This window comes from Papilio polytes, unplaced genomic scaffold (genome assembly GCF_000836215.1).
Source record: "Papilio polytes unplaced genomic scaffold, Ppol_1.0 DF824169.1, whole genome shotgun sequence".
In the NCBI taxonomy this organism is placed as follows: domain Eukaryota; kingdom Metazoa; phylum Arthropoda; class Insecta; order Lepidoptera; family Papilionidae; genus Papilio; species Papilio polytes.
Window position 1 is genome coordinate 4,760,187 of NW_013525035.1, and position 15,095 is coordinate 4,775,281.

The 15,095-nt window shown below is 34.5% G+C and overlaps 2 protein-coding genes across 2 annotated transcripts in view; one reads left to right on the forward strand and one right to left on the reverse strand.

Moving 5' to 3' along the window:
• LOC106111289 (fibulin-2-like) overlaps positions 1-1,607 on the forward strand; it is a 26,452-nt gene extending 24,845 nt beyond the window's left edge. Inside the window, exons 26-27 of the mRNA XM_013293316.1 lie at positions 259-395; positions 1,168-1,607. Of these exons, the coding sequence (XP_013148770.1) occupies positions 259-395; positions 1,168-1,333 (303 nt within the window). The 3' untranslated portion in view covers positions 1,334-1,607. The remainder of the gene's footprint in view (positions 1-258; positions 396-1,167) is intronic.
• Positions 1,608-3,542: 1,935 nt separating this feature from the next.
• Positions 3,543-15,095, reverse strand: part of LOC106111458 (NACHT and WD repeat domain-containing protein 2) — a 35,975-nt gene continuing 24,422 nt past the window's right edge. The window contains exons 22-32 of the mRNA XM_013293575.1: positions 12,194-12,381; positions 11,475-11,604; positions 10,863-10,981; positions 10,447-10,601; positions 9,523-9,741; positions 8,496-8,700; positions 7,780-7,924; positions 6,904-7,063; positions 5,281-5,412; positions 4,323-4,547; positions 3,543-3,801 (exon numbers count right to left, since the gene is read on the reverse strand). Coding sequence (XP_013149029.1) covers positions 3,657-3,801; positions 4,323-4,547; positions 5,281-5,412; positions 6,904-7,063; positions 7,780-7,924; positions 8,496-8,700; positions 9,523-9,741; positions 10,447-10,601; positions 10,863-10,981; positions 11,475-11,604; positions 12,194-12,381 — 1,823 coding nt within the window. The 3' untranslated portion in view covers positions 3,543-3,656. The remainder of the gene's footprint in view (positions 3,802-4,322; positions 4,548-5,280; positions 5,413-6,903; positions 7,064-7,779; positions 7,925-8,495; positions 8,701-9,522; positions 9,742-10,446; positions 10,602-10,862; positions 10,982-11,474; positions 11,605-12,193; positions 12,382-15,095) is intronic.

The window sequence follows — 15,095 nt, forward strand, 5'->3', positions numbered from 1 at the left end:
GAGGTAGACCTAGAAAGAGATGGATGGATTGCGTGAAAGGTGACATGATCAAGAAGGGAGTGATGACTGAGATGACGGATGATAGAGTGCTATGCAGTGCTTAAGGCAGGGGAGATGATGAGGAATATAAATGCGAATGTTTAGATTGTTTTTTTTAGAGTTAGCCTAAACTGCAGATCGTATCTCGATGATTATACGATGTAGAGGACAATCAAGAATACTAACTTTTGTTTTTATAGAAAAAGCTAGTTAAATATGTTTTTTAATTTACAGGTCGATTTATTCTCAATGAAAGGTCCCGTCTGGCCGACAGCAAGAATGAGGTTTGAACTCAAACTGATCGAAGTAAACGCTCCACCGACTGTTAAAGAACGCGCTGATATCAATTCCTTTATGTAAGTTATTTTTTTTAATAACTTAAAATACAGACGAAAATAACCTCCTTTTGGGAAGTTAAGAACGGAACGTTTCAAGGACACGATTTCGTTACATGAGAGAGAAGAAAGATATGTTATTCTTAAAGAGGAAAAGAGAAAGACATATTAGTTGTTTCTGATCTTATTTCAAAAACTGCAGTTACTTTTTTATATTTTCCTTTAGTTATCTTATTTTGTGATTATTATAGACTAGGAGTCTTTGGTTTTAAATTAATTGTGATATTTTATCTGAATAGACAAACTGCATGTTTGACCTGTAATTGTCAGTTGAACCGTACAATAAAAGTTTCGCTTACATCATCATTCACTTGCCCTTATCCCTTATGGAGGGTCGGCTCAATATGCTGCTCTTCCATACATCTCTATCAGCCATATCTGAATCCACTCCTTTCTTAAGCATATCCTCTTTCACACAATCCATCCATACTTTCTACGGTCTTCCTCTTCCTTTGTAGCCATTTCGCTTACATATCCACAGTTTTAACTGACATTAGCTGTTTTAACTGATCAATAGTTTCCCGCCTACTTTAACTATCGGTTAGTGTTTTTGGTTCGATATCTTAACAAAAAGCGATGTAACTTGAGTTTTACTCTGTCGACTTAAGTCAACGTCTAATTAATCACTAGATTATAAATAAGCGAAAACTTCAGAAACCCAGCATAAAGTCTGAACTTGGCGTCTGCAGCGGCTTTGAATTTTTTTTTTAGTAATAAATAATACATTTTTCAGGTTACTGCAAAGAGGTAGTAACCAAGGTGTAATAACTTTGGTGAAATCTTTAGACGGACCACAGAGTATAGAACTGGAATTATCAATGCATCTCTACAATAGAGGGCAATTTGCTGGAATAGCTGTCGCTAAGCTGTACATATATGTATCCGAATATGAGTTCTAAATGTATTATAATAAGGTTCATTATTAAAATGACTTAATGGTTTGTTTTAATAAAAGCAAAATGCGGTATTATTTTTTTTTATTAATGGTATAGTTCGTGTGTTGACTCAAAGATCAAATATATAGGAAGTAGTTAACACTTCTTACGCTATTTATTGATAACCTCAAAACCCGATGTCAATTTATTGGACATGTTTTCTATTGAAAACCTATCTAAATGAGATTTTTTAAATATATTTTTCATATATTTAGTTATATTTTTATGATTATTGGTATTGACATTGTTTTTTTGATATTTAATAATAAAAAAGTACTTTTTAATGTTTTTTTTTTATTTTATTGACACCTTTATGCCCCTAATTCAAGAAGAAAATAGATGAATGGATGGAGATGGATGGATATTTCTTAGTTTGTATCATAAACCGCTTAATATCGATGAAATGGCGTAGCTTTAGGACAATCAGGAAGAACACAGACAACTTGCTTTTTTCCACGCGGACGGAATCGCGGGCGTAAGCTAGTGTTATATAAGTATTTTTATACAACATAATTGTAACTAGCGATATGTATAACACTGACATAGCGGTCCCGCCAGAATGGCGCGCAAATCAATCCTTTTAATGACATTGTCAGCTGTCAGCTGTGACGTTTATGCCAATAATTTAGTATTGCAACAATCTTACTAATATTATAAATGCGAAAGTTTAGATGGATGGATGGATGGATGTTTGTTAGCGTTTGTAGCCTAAACGGCTGAACGGATCTCCATCTGGCACAGGTTTAGAGCATAGTCTGGAAGAACACATAGGCTACATTTTATCCCGGGAATAGTTACGGTTCCCGTGGGATTCATTAATTGAGTTTTTTAATGTTTACTCGATCATTCTGCAACGGTTCAACATATCGTATTGAAATTTGGCACAGATATAAAACAAAGTCTGGAGTAAGCATGGGATAAGCTTCATCGCAGAGAAATGTCCGGTTCCCGAGGGATACGTAGCTTTTTGTTATTTAGTTCGTATGTTTTCTAATACCACGCGGACGAAGTCGCGGGCAACAGCTCGTTTTATATAATTTTCTTAAATTTACTTCTTAACAGGTTGAAGTTGGGAAATTTAAATTGCAAACAGTAAAAAAAAAAACAAATGATGGTACTAAATTATTTATTATCAAGACATTTATAAGTTTTAACAATAAATTTGTACTTTTAATTGCTACTTAATCTTGGACATATTTATCAGCTTCCTAAAATAAAATAAACTACTCAAAAATCCATACTTAATCACTTCTATCACAGACTGATTTATTTTGTAACAAATACACTTTCCTATCCATTGTTAATGTTGGTATCCACTGTTGAAATATAAAAGTGGAATTTCGCTGGAAGTGGCAGAGAACAGACGGTTACAGAGATGACGTAGGATAGAAAAGGAACCAGCTTGGTAAAATAGTGTGAAATCTCACCTAAAGCGTTAAATCTGAACAATTTAAAAGTGCATATTACTTATTTTTTTTAAATATCTTACCGTAAAACATTTTTGTTACATTCATTTTGTTTGATTTTAAAAATAAGAAAGTGTAAGATAGATGGTTGTTTGTTAGAGTTTTTAGCCTAAACTGCTGAATAGATCTCCAGAAAATTTAGATGTAGAGCATAGTCTGGAAGAACACATTAACTTAACTTTTGCTTTTTAATTACACGCGGAATCACGGCCGAAAGCTAGTCTTTATCACACTAATGTTATAAGAAAGATTTACATTTTTGGATTTTTCTATGTTTTGAAATAATTCGAAAACTACTGGGCCGATTTCAAAAATTCTTTCACCATTAAAAAGATACGTTATCACTGATTAACATAGACTACGTTTTTTTTATTGTTTTTTAATTTCACGCAGACGAAATCGCAACAGCTAGTCTATACTATTATATTATAGCGCAAACACACACTTCTTTGTTGCCTAAGATGTCAGCAATTACACCATATTTTTGAATAATTCTTTCTTTAATGAAAGCCCTACACTTTCGTCACGCTTTAGGCTATATATTTTCAAGCCATTAAATATAGGAGGTAAATGTTTTGGATAAAACCCTAATACGGGAAAGAGACCATAAGTTGCTGCCAACATCAAGGAAGCAAGATTGCCAAGGTTTGTAATGTTATGCCATTTTGACATTTGCTATTAATAATTAAACAAATGTAAACAATAAAATAAAATGTCCATAATAACATGCGGATGAAGCCGCACGGGAACAACTAGTATTAAATAAAACATAATTGTTACAACAGTGGTAATCTACGTTTATATTCTGTTACTTGTATTGCTTATTCATATGGGTCAACAATATTTAGTATAGTTAGACACCCGTCTTGTGATCCTAACGCGACAGCTTTCCCTCCGTGAGCGCTCGCCACTCCTGTCACCTCGGCGGGCGCGCGGTACTCCGCGATTGCCTTACCGTCCACCGTTCTAGAAGATATTGTACATCTCTTTCACTATGAACAGATATTAAGAGTGTGCGATTGACTAAAAAAATCGCTTAACTGTTCAATTTGATTCCCATGAGCTTGTGGAGTACACTGTTCGATTTTTAGTTGTGCAACTAAACAGTTGACTGCGAAACAATCGACAATCGCACAACAGTTGTGTCAACATATCTGATTCTATTCCCTTAAGTATGTCCTCTTTCATACAATCCATACATCCTTTATTCTGTCTTCTACCTTTGCAGTCATCCACATTCAATCTTAACACTATCACCCTAATATATCTTACTAATATTATAAATACGAAAGTTTAGATGGATGTTAGAGTTTGTAGCCTAAACTGCTGAATGGATCTTGATGGAATTTGGTATAGATGTAGAGAAACTGGAAGAACATATAGGCCACTATTTTTTTTTTAATTCCGCACTGACAGTCACGGACTAAAGCTAGTATCTCATAAATAGAACTACATCTTAAGAGGACCTTAGACACGCTAGTACATACCTGAAAACTCGCAAAGTTTTCCTCCCACTATGGTAGTAGAAAACATACTGATCAGTGGAACTGAACATTGTAATAATGGAAAATACTCCTTCAGCCGCCCTCGAGATTAACTGCTGTAGTGATGTGCCTCGCTTCAGTTCGATCAGATCGAGTCCGCCGCGGGACGGCGCGCACAACCCTATCTTACCATCTTTGGTACATGCGCCGTTCCAACGTGGTACGAATCTAGAAATAAATGTAATTAAAAAAAACCAACAATGTTTGCCTTTTATCTGTATTATAAAGAGGAAAGATTTGTATTTTTGTATGTATTTGATTCATGCAAAAACTACTGGGCCGATTTTAAAAATTCTTTCACCATTAGAAAGGTAATTTATCTGTGAGTAACATAGATTTTATTTTTTTAACTCACGTGGGCGAAGTCACGAGCAACATCTGGTATAAAATAGGTTGTCAAATAAGCGATTTGACATCCGCAAAAAGTGAACGTAGACAACTATAAATTGAAATTTATTGATGCCTTTTATAACATTATTCTAATAATTCCAATAAGATAGACAAAAATATTGTCTTTTCCCTTTCTAGTCCTCTCCCTTTCCCACATCACTTATAAGAAATGGGTGGGAAAAGGAAGTGAATGAGGCATTTGGCAACCCTCTAAATTAAATGCAGAATTACTTCCACTTATGTGTGGTGTTTTTACACCGGAGAGTGGATTATTTGTAAAATATTGAAATACCAAAAATATTCTAAAGAAGCTTACAATCATACTATATCATACATATGATATTAGAAATGTGAGTAAGATGGATGTTTCTTAGAGATTGCCGCCTAAATTACTGAACGGATCTCGATGATTATCATAGAGGATAGTCTGGTAGACCACATACTTGCTTTTGTTTTTAATTCTACGCGGACGGAATCGCGGGCAAAAGCTAGTAATAACATGTTTATTAACCTGACATGTCTTTTAGTTTTGATATCAAGTATCCCAGCCTTGTCGTTGCCGACGACCCCCACCCAGTGCGGCTTGTGGGGCAACGCCACTATCGACTGCATGTCCTTTATTCCGCTGTTCTTGACTGAAATCCTAGAAAAATAGTAACAAATAGATTTATTAATACTGGATTTTAGTGCTTTAAAAAGCAGAGGTGACTTTAAGGCGACCGTCCAGAGCATTGAATAGAAAGAAGAGCTATAATTCTGAAATATACATAAAGATAAGAATATAGTTTTATTTTCTCTTTACACAGTTTACATAATATTTGTAAATAAAAAATAATTGAAACAAAAAAAAACTATTATAATAGATAACATAGTCAATATTAATATCATAAAGAGGAAAGATTTGTATTTTTGTATGTATTGAAAAAACTCAAAAACTTGGTCGATTTTAAAAATTCTTTTACTATTAAGCTGTCATCACTAAAAAACATAGACAATAATTTGCTATTTTTTAACTATTTTTCAATTTCACGTAGCCAAAGTCAGGAGTAATAGCTAGTCTTAGACAATCTTAGACCTAAAATGCTAAAAAAGTTGTAGTGCTAAAACATACGATACTGGTATCTGTATTAAATTAGTTGATTTATAATCTGTATATATTATACCAGAAACACGCTGTTTATTAATAGTTCCTAAACATTAGTAATAATAACATATAGCCTATGTTACTCATAGATAAATTACCTTTCTAACGGTGAAAGAATTTTTAAAATCGGTCCAGTATTTTTTGCGTGAATCAAATACATACAAAAATACAAATCTTTCCTTGTATTACTATACTATATTATATAATAAGGTAAATTTAGAGGGTATAATAAAATAACAGTCTTAGGTAATATGGCGTTTCATTACATGGTGAGAGTAGTAATTTTTACTTAAAAATTAGTAAAAATTACTATTTTGTTAGAAAATTGTTAGCATTTTCTCAAAATGGAACACGCTAGACCTCGGTAGTATTTCAATATGTAAATAAAATATAAAAATAAAACAATGTTTAATCCTTGTCAACACTACAATTATGAAAAAAAAAATTAAACACAAAATAATGAGAAACGTAACTAATGAAAAGAAAAAAAAGAAATATTTAAAATCAGCGTTGCAATGCTGACCGGATTGGGTCCTCGCTCAGCCATAAATGCTGGTACTCCTATTGAAGTACCAACGCTGATCTTCCGCGAGAACCCTTGGGATCACCCACACGTCAGTAGTAGCAGTGGATAGGTATAAATTATCACATACACATGAGTAAATATAAAATGAAAGAAAAAATTCGTACATAAACATGTTATGAAAAATAAAATGTATACAAAACTACAACACAGATTAAAAGAGAGAGAGAGAGAGAGAGAGAGAGAGAGAGAGAGATTAAAAGAGAGAGATTAAGAGAGGAATAACACAAAAAGAATGTGCGCATAATATGTCAACTGTTTTAAAAGAGAGAGAAAATAATCAAGGGAAGAGATAAAAAATTAAATTTAAAAATAGTATTTTTTTAAAATTTCCCCTTGAATTTCTATCTCTCCTCTTGTATGTCGTTTCATTACAAACACAACATTAAAACAGTTTAAAAAATTACCTATGTAACTTAGTTCCTGTCCTGGCATGGAACACATGCAGGCACTCCCGGGTCTTGTCCGCGCCGGGAGCTACAACATGGTGTTCATCAGCCGACACCACAGCCGCCTTGTATCCTGTACTTCGCACTTCATACTCTGTTGTATAGATTCTTTCTCCATCTAAAGTAGCGTCGGTGGTCTAAAAATTCTCCTACTAATTCTCTTTAACAGTGGTAGAGCCCGCTTTAACATCTTCGCATGTATGGGTCAGCTCGCCCCCAGTAATACCACGACCACACAGAAAACTGGCGTGAAGTGGAAGCAATTCCGCGTTTCGTCTGGTGAGTGCGGTGCCGCAGGCTTAATTTTTAGTCATTTTCCCTTTCCACCCTTTTCTTAAGTGGGAAGGAAAAGTTGATTTGCCGGTGGAGGAGACGCATAGGAAGGGGAAATGTCCTCTTTATGTGCGTCTCCTCCTCCGTCAATTAAGGGTAGGCAACGCATCTGCAATGCAGTGGCGCATTTCGGTGGATTCAGGTGGCCGCTTGCTCGTTTGCCACCCTACGAGTATATTATAAAAAAAAATGGAAAGCGACCGCTGCCCATAGACATCCGCATTGCAGATGCGTTGCCTACCCTTAATTGACGGAGGAGAAGACACACATAAAGAGGACATTTCCCCTTCCTATGCGTCTCCTCCACCGTCAAATCAACTTTTCCTTCCGATCATTCCATTTTAAAAAAGGGTGGAAAGGGACTAAAATTCGACCTCCGGCTACACTCATCAGACTGTACGCGGAATTGCCCCCACTTCACGGCTGTCTTGTGTGGTCGTGCTACACGGGGCGAGCCCTACAGTGCGTAGACGTTAAAGCAATATATGATATATAAGATACCTGGTATTGTTCTGGCTATGATGACCGCCATTGCTAAATTGTCAGTATTTTCTGTGGATACTTGCATTGAAATTGTTATAAATTTAGTTCCATCGTCTAGAAGAAGTACTTGCTTTACACCTTTCTGTTCTTCTTTAAAAATAACCTAAAAAACATAAGAGGGAATTTATATCTCAAAGAAACCGTGGAGAATAATTCTAAGCAAAATAAGTTATGCATGCAGTTTGAAATAGCTGTTGCTCGCGACTTCGTCCGCGTCAAATTTAAATATATAGCCTATGTTACTCACTGATACTTAGCTTTTTTATGGTAACAGAATTTTCGAAATCGGTCCAGTAGTTTTTGAGTTATTTCACTGGATAGAAAAATACAAATCTTTCTCTCTTTTATTAGACTAGCTTTTGGCCGCGACTACGTCCGCGTAAAATTTAAAAATAATAATGAAATGAAAAAAATATAGCCTATGTTACTCACAGATAAATTACCTTTCTAACGGTGAAAGATTTTTTAAAATCGACCCAGTAGTTTTTGAGCCTATTCATTACAATCAAACGAACAAATTTTAATCTTTTTACATTAGTATAGATGAAGTTACAAATGGCTGCTATCAGGCTTCTAAACCAAATAACTATATTAGTACGTATTTTTACAAATACAAAGCAACTTTTATTATAGAAGTACTTAAGAAAGATAGCTCTTTAGTTTTCTACCAATACCTGTTTCTCAGCAATATCCCATATCACCACATTCCCAGATTCAGCTGTGATCACATTGTCACCAGCTGGTGTTATCACCGCATGGGTGACGATGGCACCAAGAGGTGCATCAGCCAACTGCGCCAACAGTCTACCACTGCTCGTATCCCAAAGACCCCAGCAGCTGCGGGTCACTGTCACTGCGAGCTGCTTGTCTCTTGCTAGACTGAAAGAATGGAAATAACAAATAGCTTCAATGTGCTTCAAACGAAATGTTTTTTGCAGTGAAGAGGATGAGAATCTTTGGTACTTTTACTCGCAATAATGGTAAGGGTTTTATTATAACTAAATATTGGTATCGATGAAGGTTTACAAACGACGAATGCCAGGTATTTCCAGAATGTTTTTGAGAGACAGAGGACATAGAGAAAACCCAGTGCGCCGACACTACCGGAGTAGGATAAGGTAAAATGAAAATATTTTTTATTAACAGTAAAGATTACACAAAGACAAATAACTTTTGACAATAACTTAAAATTATACATGACAGAAAATTAAATATAGTTGTTATCTTAAGTTACTATATATTGGTTATTCGAGTTCATTGTTGATGGCCACACTAGGCAATGCCTGTATTGTGGCCACCGAAAATTCATATATACTATCCGTATCCATACATAAAATTACAGAAACCCACACTCAGGGCAGCGTCTATAGCGTAGGGGGAGATTATAAAGAGGAAACTGTAGTTATAATCATCACATACAAAATGTAAAAACATACTGTAGGTTAAACTTTGAATAGCTTAGTTTTCGAATTGTCACACAACATTTTTTTAACTAATACTATGAAGAGGTAAGATTTGTATTTTTGTATGTATTAGATTCACGTAAAAACTACTGGGCCGATTTTAAAAATACTTTCACCATTAAAAAGCTAAGTTACCACTTTCAATACATTATTTTAATTCCTCGCGAACATAGTCGCGGGCAACAGCTAGGTACATACAATCACTCTTGTAAACATTTGTCAAGTTTAAAAGACCAACCTGATAGCATCTATTGGTAACTCCTGTCGGTCAATCTTGTGGACCTGCTCGAAGATGTTGTCAATATTCCAAATCTTAACAGTTCTATCAATGGAGGAGGTGATGACGTTGTTCCAGGCGCCGACAGTCAGCGGCTCCAGCTGCACGATCCTCCCGAAGTGAGCGTCCAGGATCTTGATCAGCTTCGTTGTCTCCAAACTCCATACATATAGGTTCTTTCTAGAAATTACAACAACTGTATGTAACTGTTGCCTGTAACTTCATCTGCAGGTTGGTTAAATAATCTATACTCATATAATATAACAAACACACACTTCTTTGTGGCGTAAGATGTCAGCAATCACAGCATATTTTTGAATAATTCTTACTTTAATGAAAAGCCTTACACTTACGACACGCCTCACGCTATATTTTACGCTATGAAACTTAGGGGGTAAATAAATAAAAAAAACTTAATGTGGGAAAGGGACCATAAACTACAAGCAGCCATCAAGAAAGCAAGGTTGCCATGGTAACGATAATTGTTACCCTTCGTTGTCATTTGTGCATTAGCAATTGAGAATTTGACAAATGTAAACAAGAAAATAAAGTTTTTATAATTTCACGCGAATGCACGGGAAGTAAACTTAGGTAATTAATCTTACTAATATTATAAATGCAAAAGACTAGACGGATGTTTAGAGTTTGTAGCCTAAACTGCTGAACGAATTTCGTAGAAATTTGGCATACATGTAGAACATAGTCTAGAAGAACACATACTTTTGTTATTTTTTAATTCTACACGGACGGAGTCGCGGGCTAAAGCTAGTGCTTTGTGGTGTTTAAAAAGAGCTGATAAGTTGGGACAAGGAGAATTTAATGAGGGACGGTAAAAATTAGGGATATTAGTTATTAAAAAAATCTATCAAAATAAAATTAACTCACCTTACACCAGCTACAGCATAAGTGTTGTTATTGCTAATCATGAAGGAATTTGATTGCGTCATCTTGGTAGAGATATTGCGAATAGTATGGGGTAGTTTTAATACTATTCCTTCTATACGTAGATTCTTTTCAGAAAGAACATCTGCTTTTTCCTCCTGAAATTACAAATTAATACATAGAGGAGTTTATATAGCTTTAGAGCGAACACTCCTTTGACTAAACTCTCGCACGACTGTTCAGTTTGATTCCTATGAGCTTATATGGTTTCACTCCTCTTTAGTTCTGCAACTAAACAGTTCAATTGGCTGAAACACTCGATAATCGTACAACAGTTCTGCGATAGTTTTGTCAAAGGCGTGCGCCCGCTCTTAGTGTGAACTTATAACAATAGGATAATATAGTTGTTTCAATCTTACTTCTTCTTCATCTTGTTTGTCATTCCCTTCACTTCTTTGTCTTTGTCGTTCATCAACATGGTTACCTCTTGGGATAATATTATGAAAGTCCCAAACTACGAAACTATACGTCGTCGTGGCTGAAATTTTAAGCATTCATTTTTTTATCATAAAACATTAAATTAAAGATTACTAATGGACGGTTTCCCAGCTACGTTTAACCATTCGTTAGTATTTTTGATTTGATAAGTTAATTAACTGCGTTTCTCAACTACCTAACTTAAGTTTTACTCCTTTAAAACAAAGTTGACCTAACACTGTTTCACTAGGTAATGATAAAGTAAATGGAAACTTCAGAAAACCAGCATTATATTTTAACAGTATATTTTATAGTAAAACCAAAATCAAATATGACATTTATAATCAAAAAATTCATAGTAATAAAACTTTGTAAGTATCGAACAAGCACATTTATTCAAATGCTTATTTTCAAAAGAAAGTATGTATTGATTGTGTGAAAGAGGATAAGACGGCTGATAGAGTATAGAAGCAGCACTGTGCCGACCCTTTAAGGATAAAGGTAAGTTGATGATTTATTTGGTTAAAACAATTTAAAACATGAAATATTCTTACCGAGTAACATTCTATCCTTCTTCCCTCGCTTAAGTTGCAGCATAGCTTCTGCAGTATCCGTCTCTTTGTGATGGAGTTCTTCCACTTTGTCCCAACGTTGCTCTTCTTCGTTTAATTCAAACACTGATATCTACAATATAAAATCCTTTTAATAACAACCCTTAGAATCACCCTATCTTTATCTGATTATGTAGGATCGATTCACTAAGTCAGGGGTGGAGAACCAATGGCACACAATTTTAGGCAAGTCAATAATCATAAAAACGCTATGAATATGAAAGGAAGTATGTAGGTGCACCAATTAACGTTATAATCGCAGTCAAAATTATTTGATGCCACATCAAACATTTGTTTAAAATAGCACTTTGATGCATAAATGTTTACAACCCCTGCACTAGGTTTTCGTTCTAGATCTAAATTATTTATCATTGTTATCCTCAATCCTTTCTAAACTATGTACCAGAGATCTAATTCTAGTCTCATTTTCTTTCTATCCTTTTCTTTTAAAGGAAGAATGCGAAAGGAAAGTGGATTTAACGGTAGAGAAGCATAGGAAGGGAAAGTATCCTCTTTATGTGCGTCTTCTCCGTCAATTAAAGCAACTCCTCTGCAATTGCGATCTCTTCGTCTTTTTGGCGAACTCAGGTAGCTATTTGTTCGATTGCTAATAATAAAAAAAAACTTTAGGTTACTCTATTTCTATCAGTTTTGATTATTACCTGATATCCTCTTTTCGGGTCGCTGCTATAAACCCTCGTCCAGTACTTGTTAAGAGTCACAGCGCCTCTGCACCGCAGCGTCTTCATCCAGGTCCCGTTCTTCTGGAACTGCACCAGCAGCCGGTCGTCGTCCAGATCTCCGCTCCACATGATGAGGACGAAGTTCTCCAGATCTCGGAACTCCATTGCTGGAAGAGTATGAGGGAACTTATATCAGTAACTTATAAGAAACTTTCGTCGATCGTTTTCTCATATACTAGCTATTGCCCGCGACTTCGGCTACGTCAAATAAAAAAAAACATAGTCTATGTTACTGAAAACGTATCTATTTATTGGTGAAAGACTTTTTTAAATCGGCTCAGTAGTTTTTGAGTTATTTTAATACATACATAAATAAAAAAAATAAAATCATTCCTCATTACAACATTAGTTCACCAAGTTTTTGCGTGATGACTGAAATACCTTTCCTAAGTAGTGATGCGCCGTTCCCGGGATCGTTTCCTACGTTCCCTAATTCCCAGGAACGCTCCCGGGCACGTTGGGAACGACTGGGAACATTAACTTAAATAGTTGTATATATTTTTGTTAATAACTTTTGCACTATGTGCAAAAGCAAGTACACCTTTATACATAGGCATAATTCAATTAAGTCGTTGCTTTGAGAACTTTCCTGATAATCTCTGGGAATATTCCCATATTCCCTGGGAATATCCCTATATTCCCTGGGAATGTTCCTTTGCCCCCGGGATCAATGGGCACGTTCCAAGGTTCTTAGTAAGAAATTATTTAAATTAAAACAAAGTTCATTATTATTTATCTTAATTAAAAAAAAACTTACATTTATATAATTTTACACTTTTTTAAACGGCACATCATTTTCATCTTTCAGATATGCTAACAAAACTTAAAAAAGAATCACCACACAGTTTAATGTGGTAGCAAAATTCCAATTTTTTTTTGAATAACAATAATAATCATGGCTTATGATTAAATGTACCTATATAAAGTATTTACGAGTATATAAGTAGCCTGTCTTATAGATTAACAATTTTAATTAGTTTAAATAAAATACAAATCAGTCTTTTGGATTGGCGTATTAATCACAGAAAGTAAAGTTTTTGATTACACAATACAATTATGAAATGATTATAAAACATACAAATTTTTATAGTAGTGTTTTACAGATACCTAAAAATATATAAATTCTACAGTTATCAGTATCCATACAGTATATTAATAATAATAACCCATACAGTATAGTATAGTAGAAATCAGTTTGTTTGACGGAGACTACGCAAAATTAGTCATCAGAGTCTGAATCGGAAATAAATATATTTCTTATGATTCTTTTTTTTGCTGCACTTTCACTAATATTGGAGGGGCCTGGCTTATTTAGATCAAATGCTTCTTTTGAACAATTCATAATATTGGAATCATGGGAATCCAAATCTAATCTAGCCCTGGAAGTGCCAGGTTTATTAAAAATAAGCTCCGAGTTTTCCGTTTCATCTATTGCTACTTCGGAAAATTCGTCTTCCGAGGCAGAATTTGATACTGAAGATAAATTATGATCTGACAGTGGTCTGTGATATTGTTGGGTGGGTTTGTTAATTAGCTTCCAATTGTGTGATATAAATGTTAGCTTCCCTGCTGTGTTTGCCTTTAAACGATTTCGTTTCTTCGTATGCATATTTGAAAATGTTGAAAAGGATCTTTCTACAGCTGCAGAAGTAGCGGGAACTGATAAAAATTTTATGGCAATCTTACCCAAAAGCGTTTGCGGAAATAAAGTTGCCCACCATGATAATGGTGAAATATTTTCAGCCGTAGTCCAAATAAAACTTTTTTCCCACAAGTGTGTTCGGCTTTTGTATTGCGATAATTCCGTAAATATATTAACTGCAGCTTCTGCATCTTTTTCAATATTTATAATTAATTCACAGCCTTCAACATTCTCTTGATTAGATAATAGTACTCCTTGATTTTGTGGATCCAGAAGGGCAGCTGCCAAATGAATTGGCTTAAGAGCATTTAGTTTTCTACTATCAAATTTTTGTTCTAGGGTATGTACCATATCTCCAAAAAGCATTCTTGAATGTACGTGTTTGAACACTTTTTGTATTTCTTTAAAGGCTCGGTGCACTAAGTGTACTCCGTAACAATCTCCTTCTAGTGTTATTATCCATTGGACGATCGGTTTTAAAAAAAATTCCAGTCTTTGTATTTCGTCCCAAGTATCTTCTTCAAATATTAGGTTTCTATATTTTGTTAGTAGTGAATTATCGTTAATTATCATATTCTGCAATATAACTTTACATTTTACAAAACTTTGTAGACATAATAAATAACTTCCCCATCTTGTTTTAACAGGCAAATGAAGACTACTGTTAATAGATCTATCATTAGCTATTCTACGAAACTCAGCTGAAAAGTTATGTGACCTAGTAATAGTTTTGATGATTTCCACAATATTAAAAAACAAGCTACGAATTTTCGGAACCTTCACTACATCTCCTATAAATAAGTGAAGCGTATGTGCTAAGCATCCAGTCCAAATAGTATGGTCATATTTTTCATATAACAGCTTTCCAAGTTTAACCATATTACTAGCGTTATCTGTTACTATTGCGAAACATTTTGATGCATCAAATTCATCTATGATTTTAGAAACTTCCTCACATAAATATTCAGCAGTATGATGATTGTCGGTAGTTTCTATAAATTTACAAAAATAAGGCTTGGGGGCATATAAAATTACATTTAAAATTGATTCGTTACGAATATTGGACCAGCCATCGATGCCTAAGTGAATTACATTAGCATGTCTTATTTTATTTATGACGTCATTGTGTACTGTTTCATATTCTTGATCTAATAATGTTGTTGCTAACAGCTTTCTAGA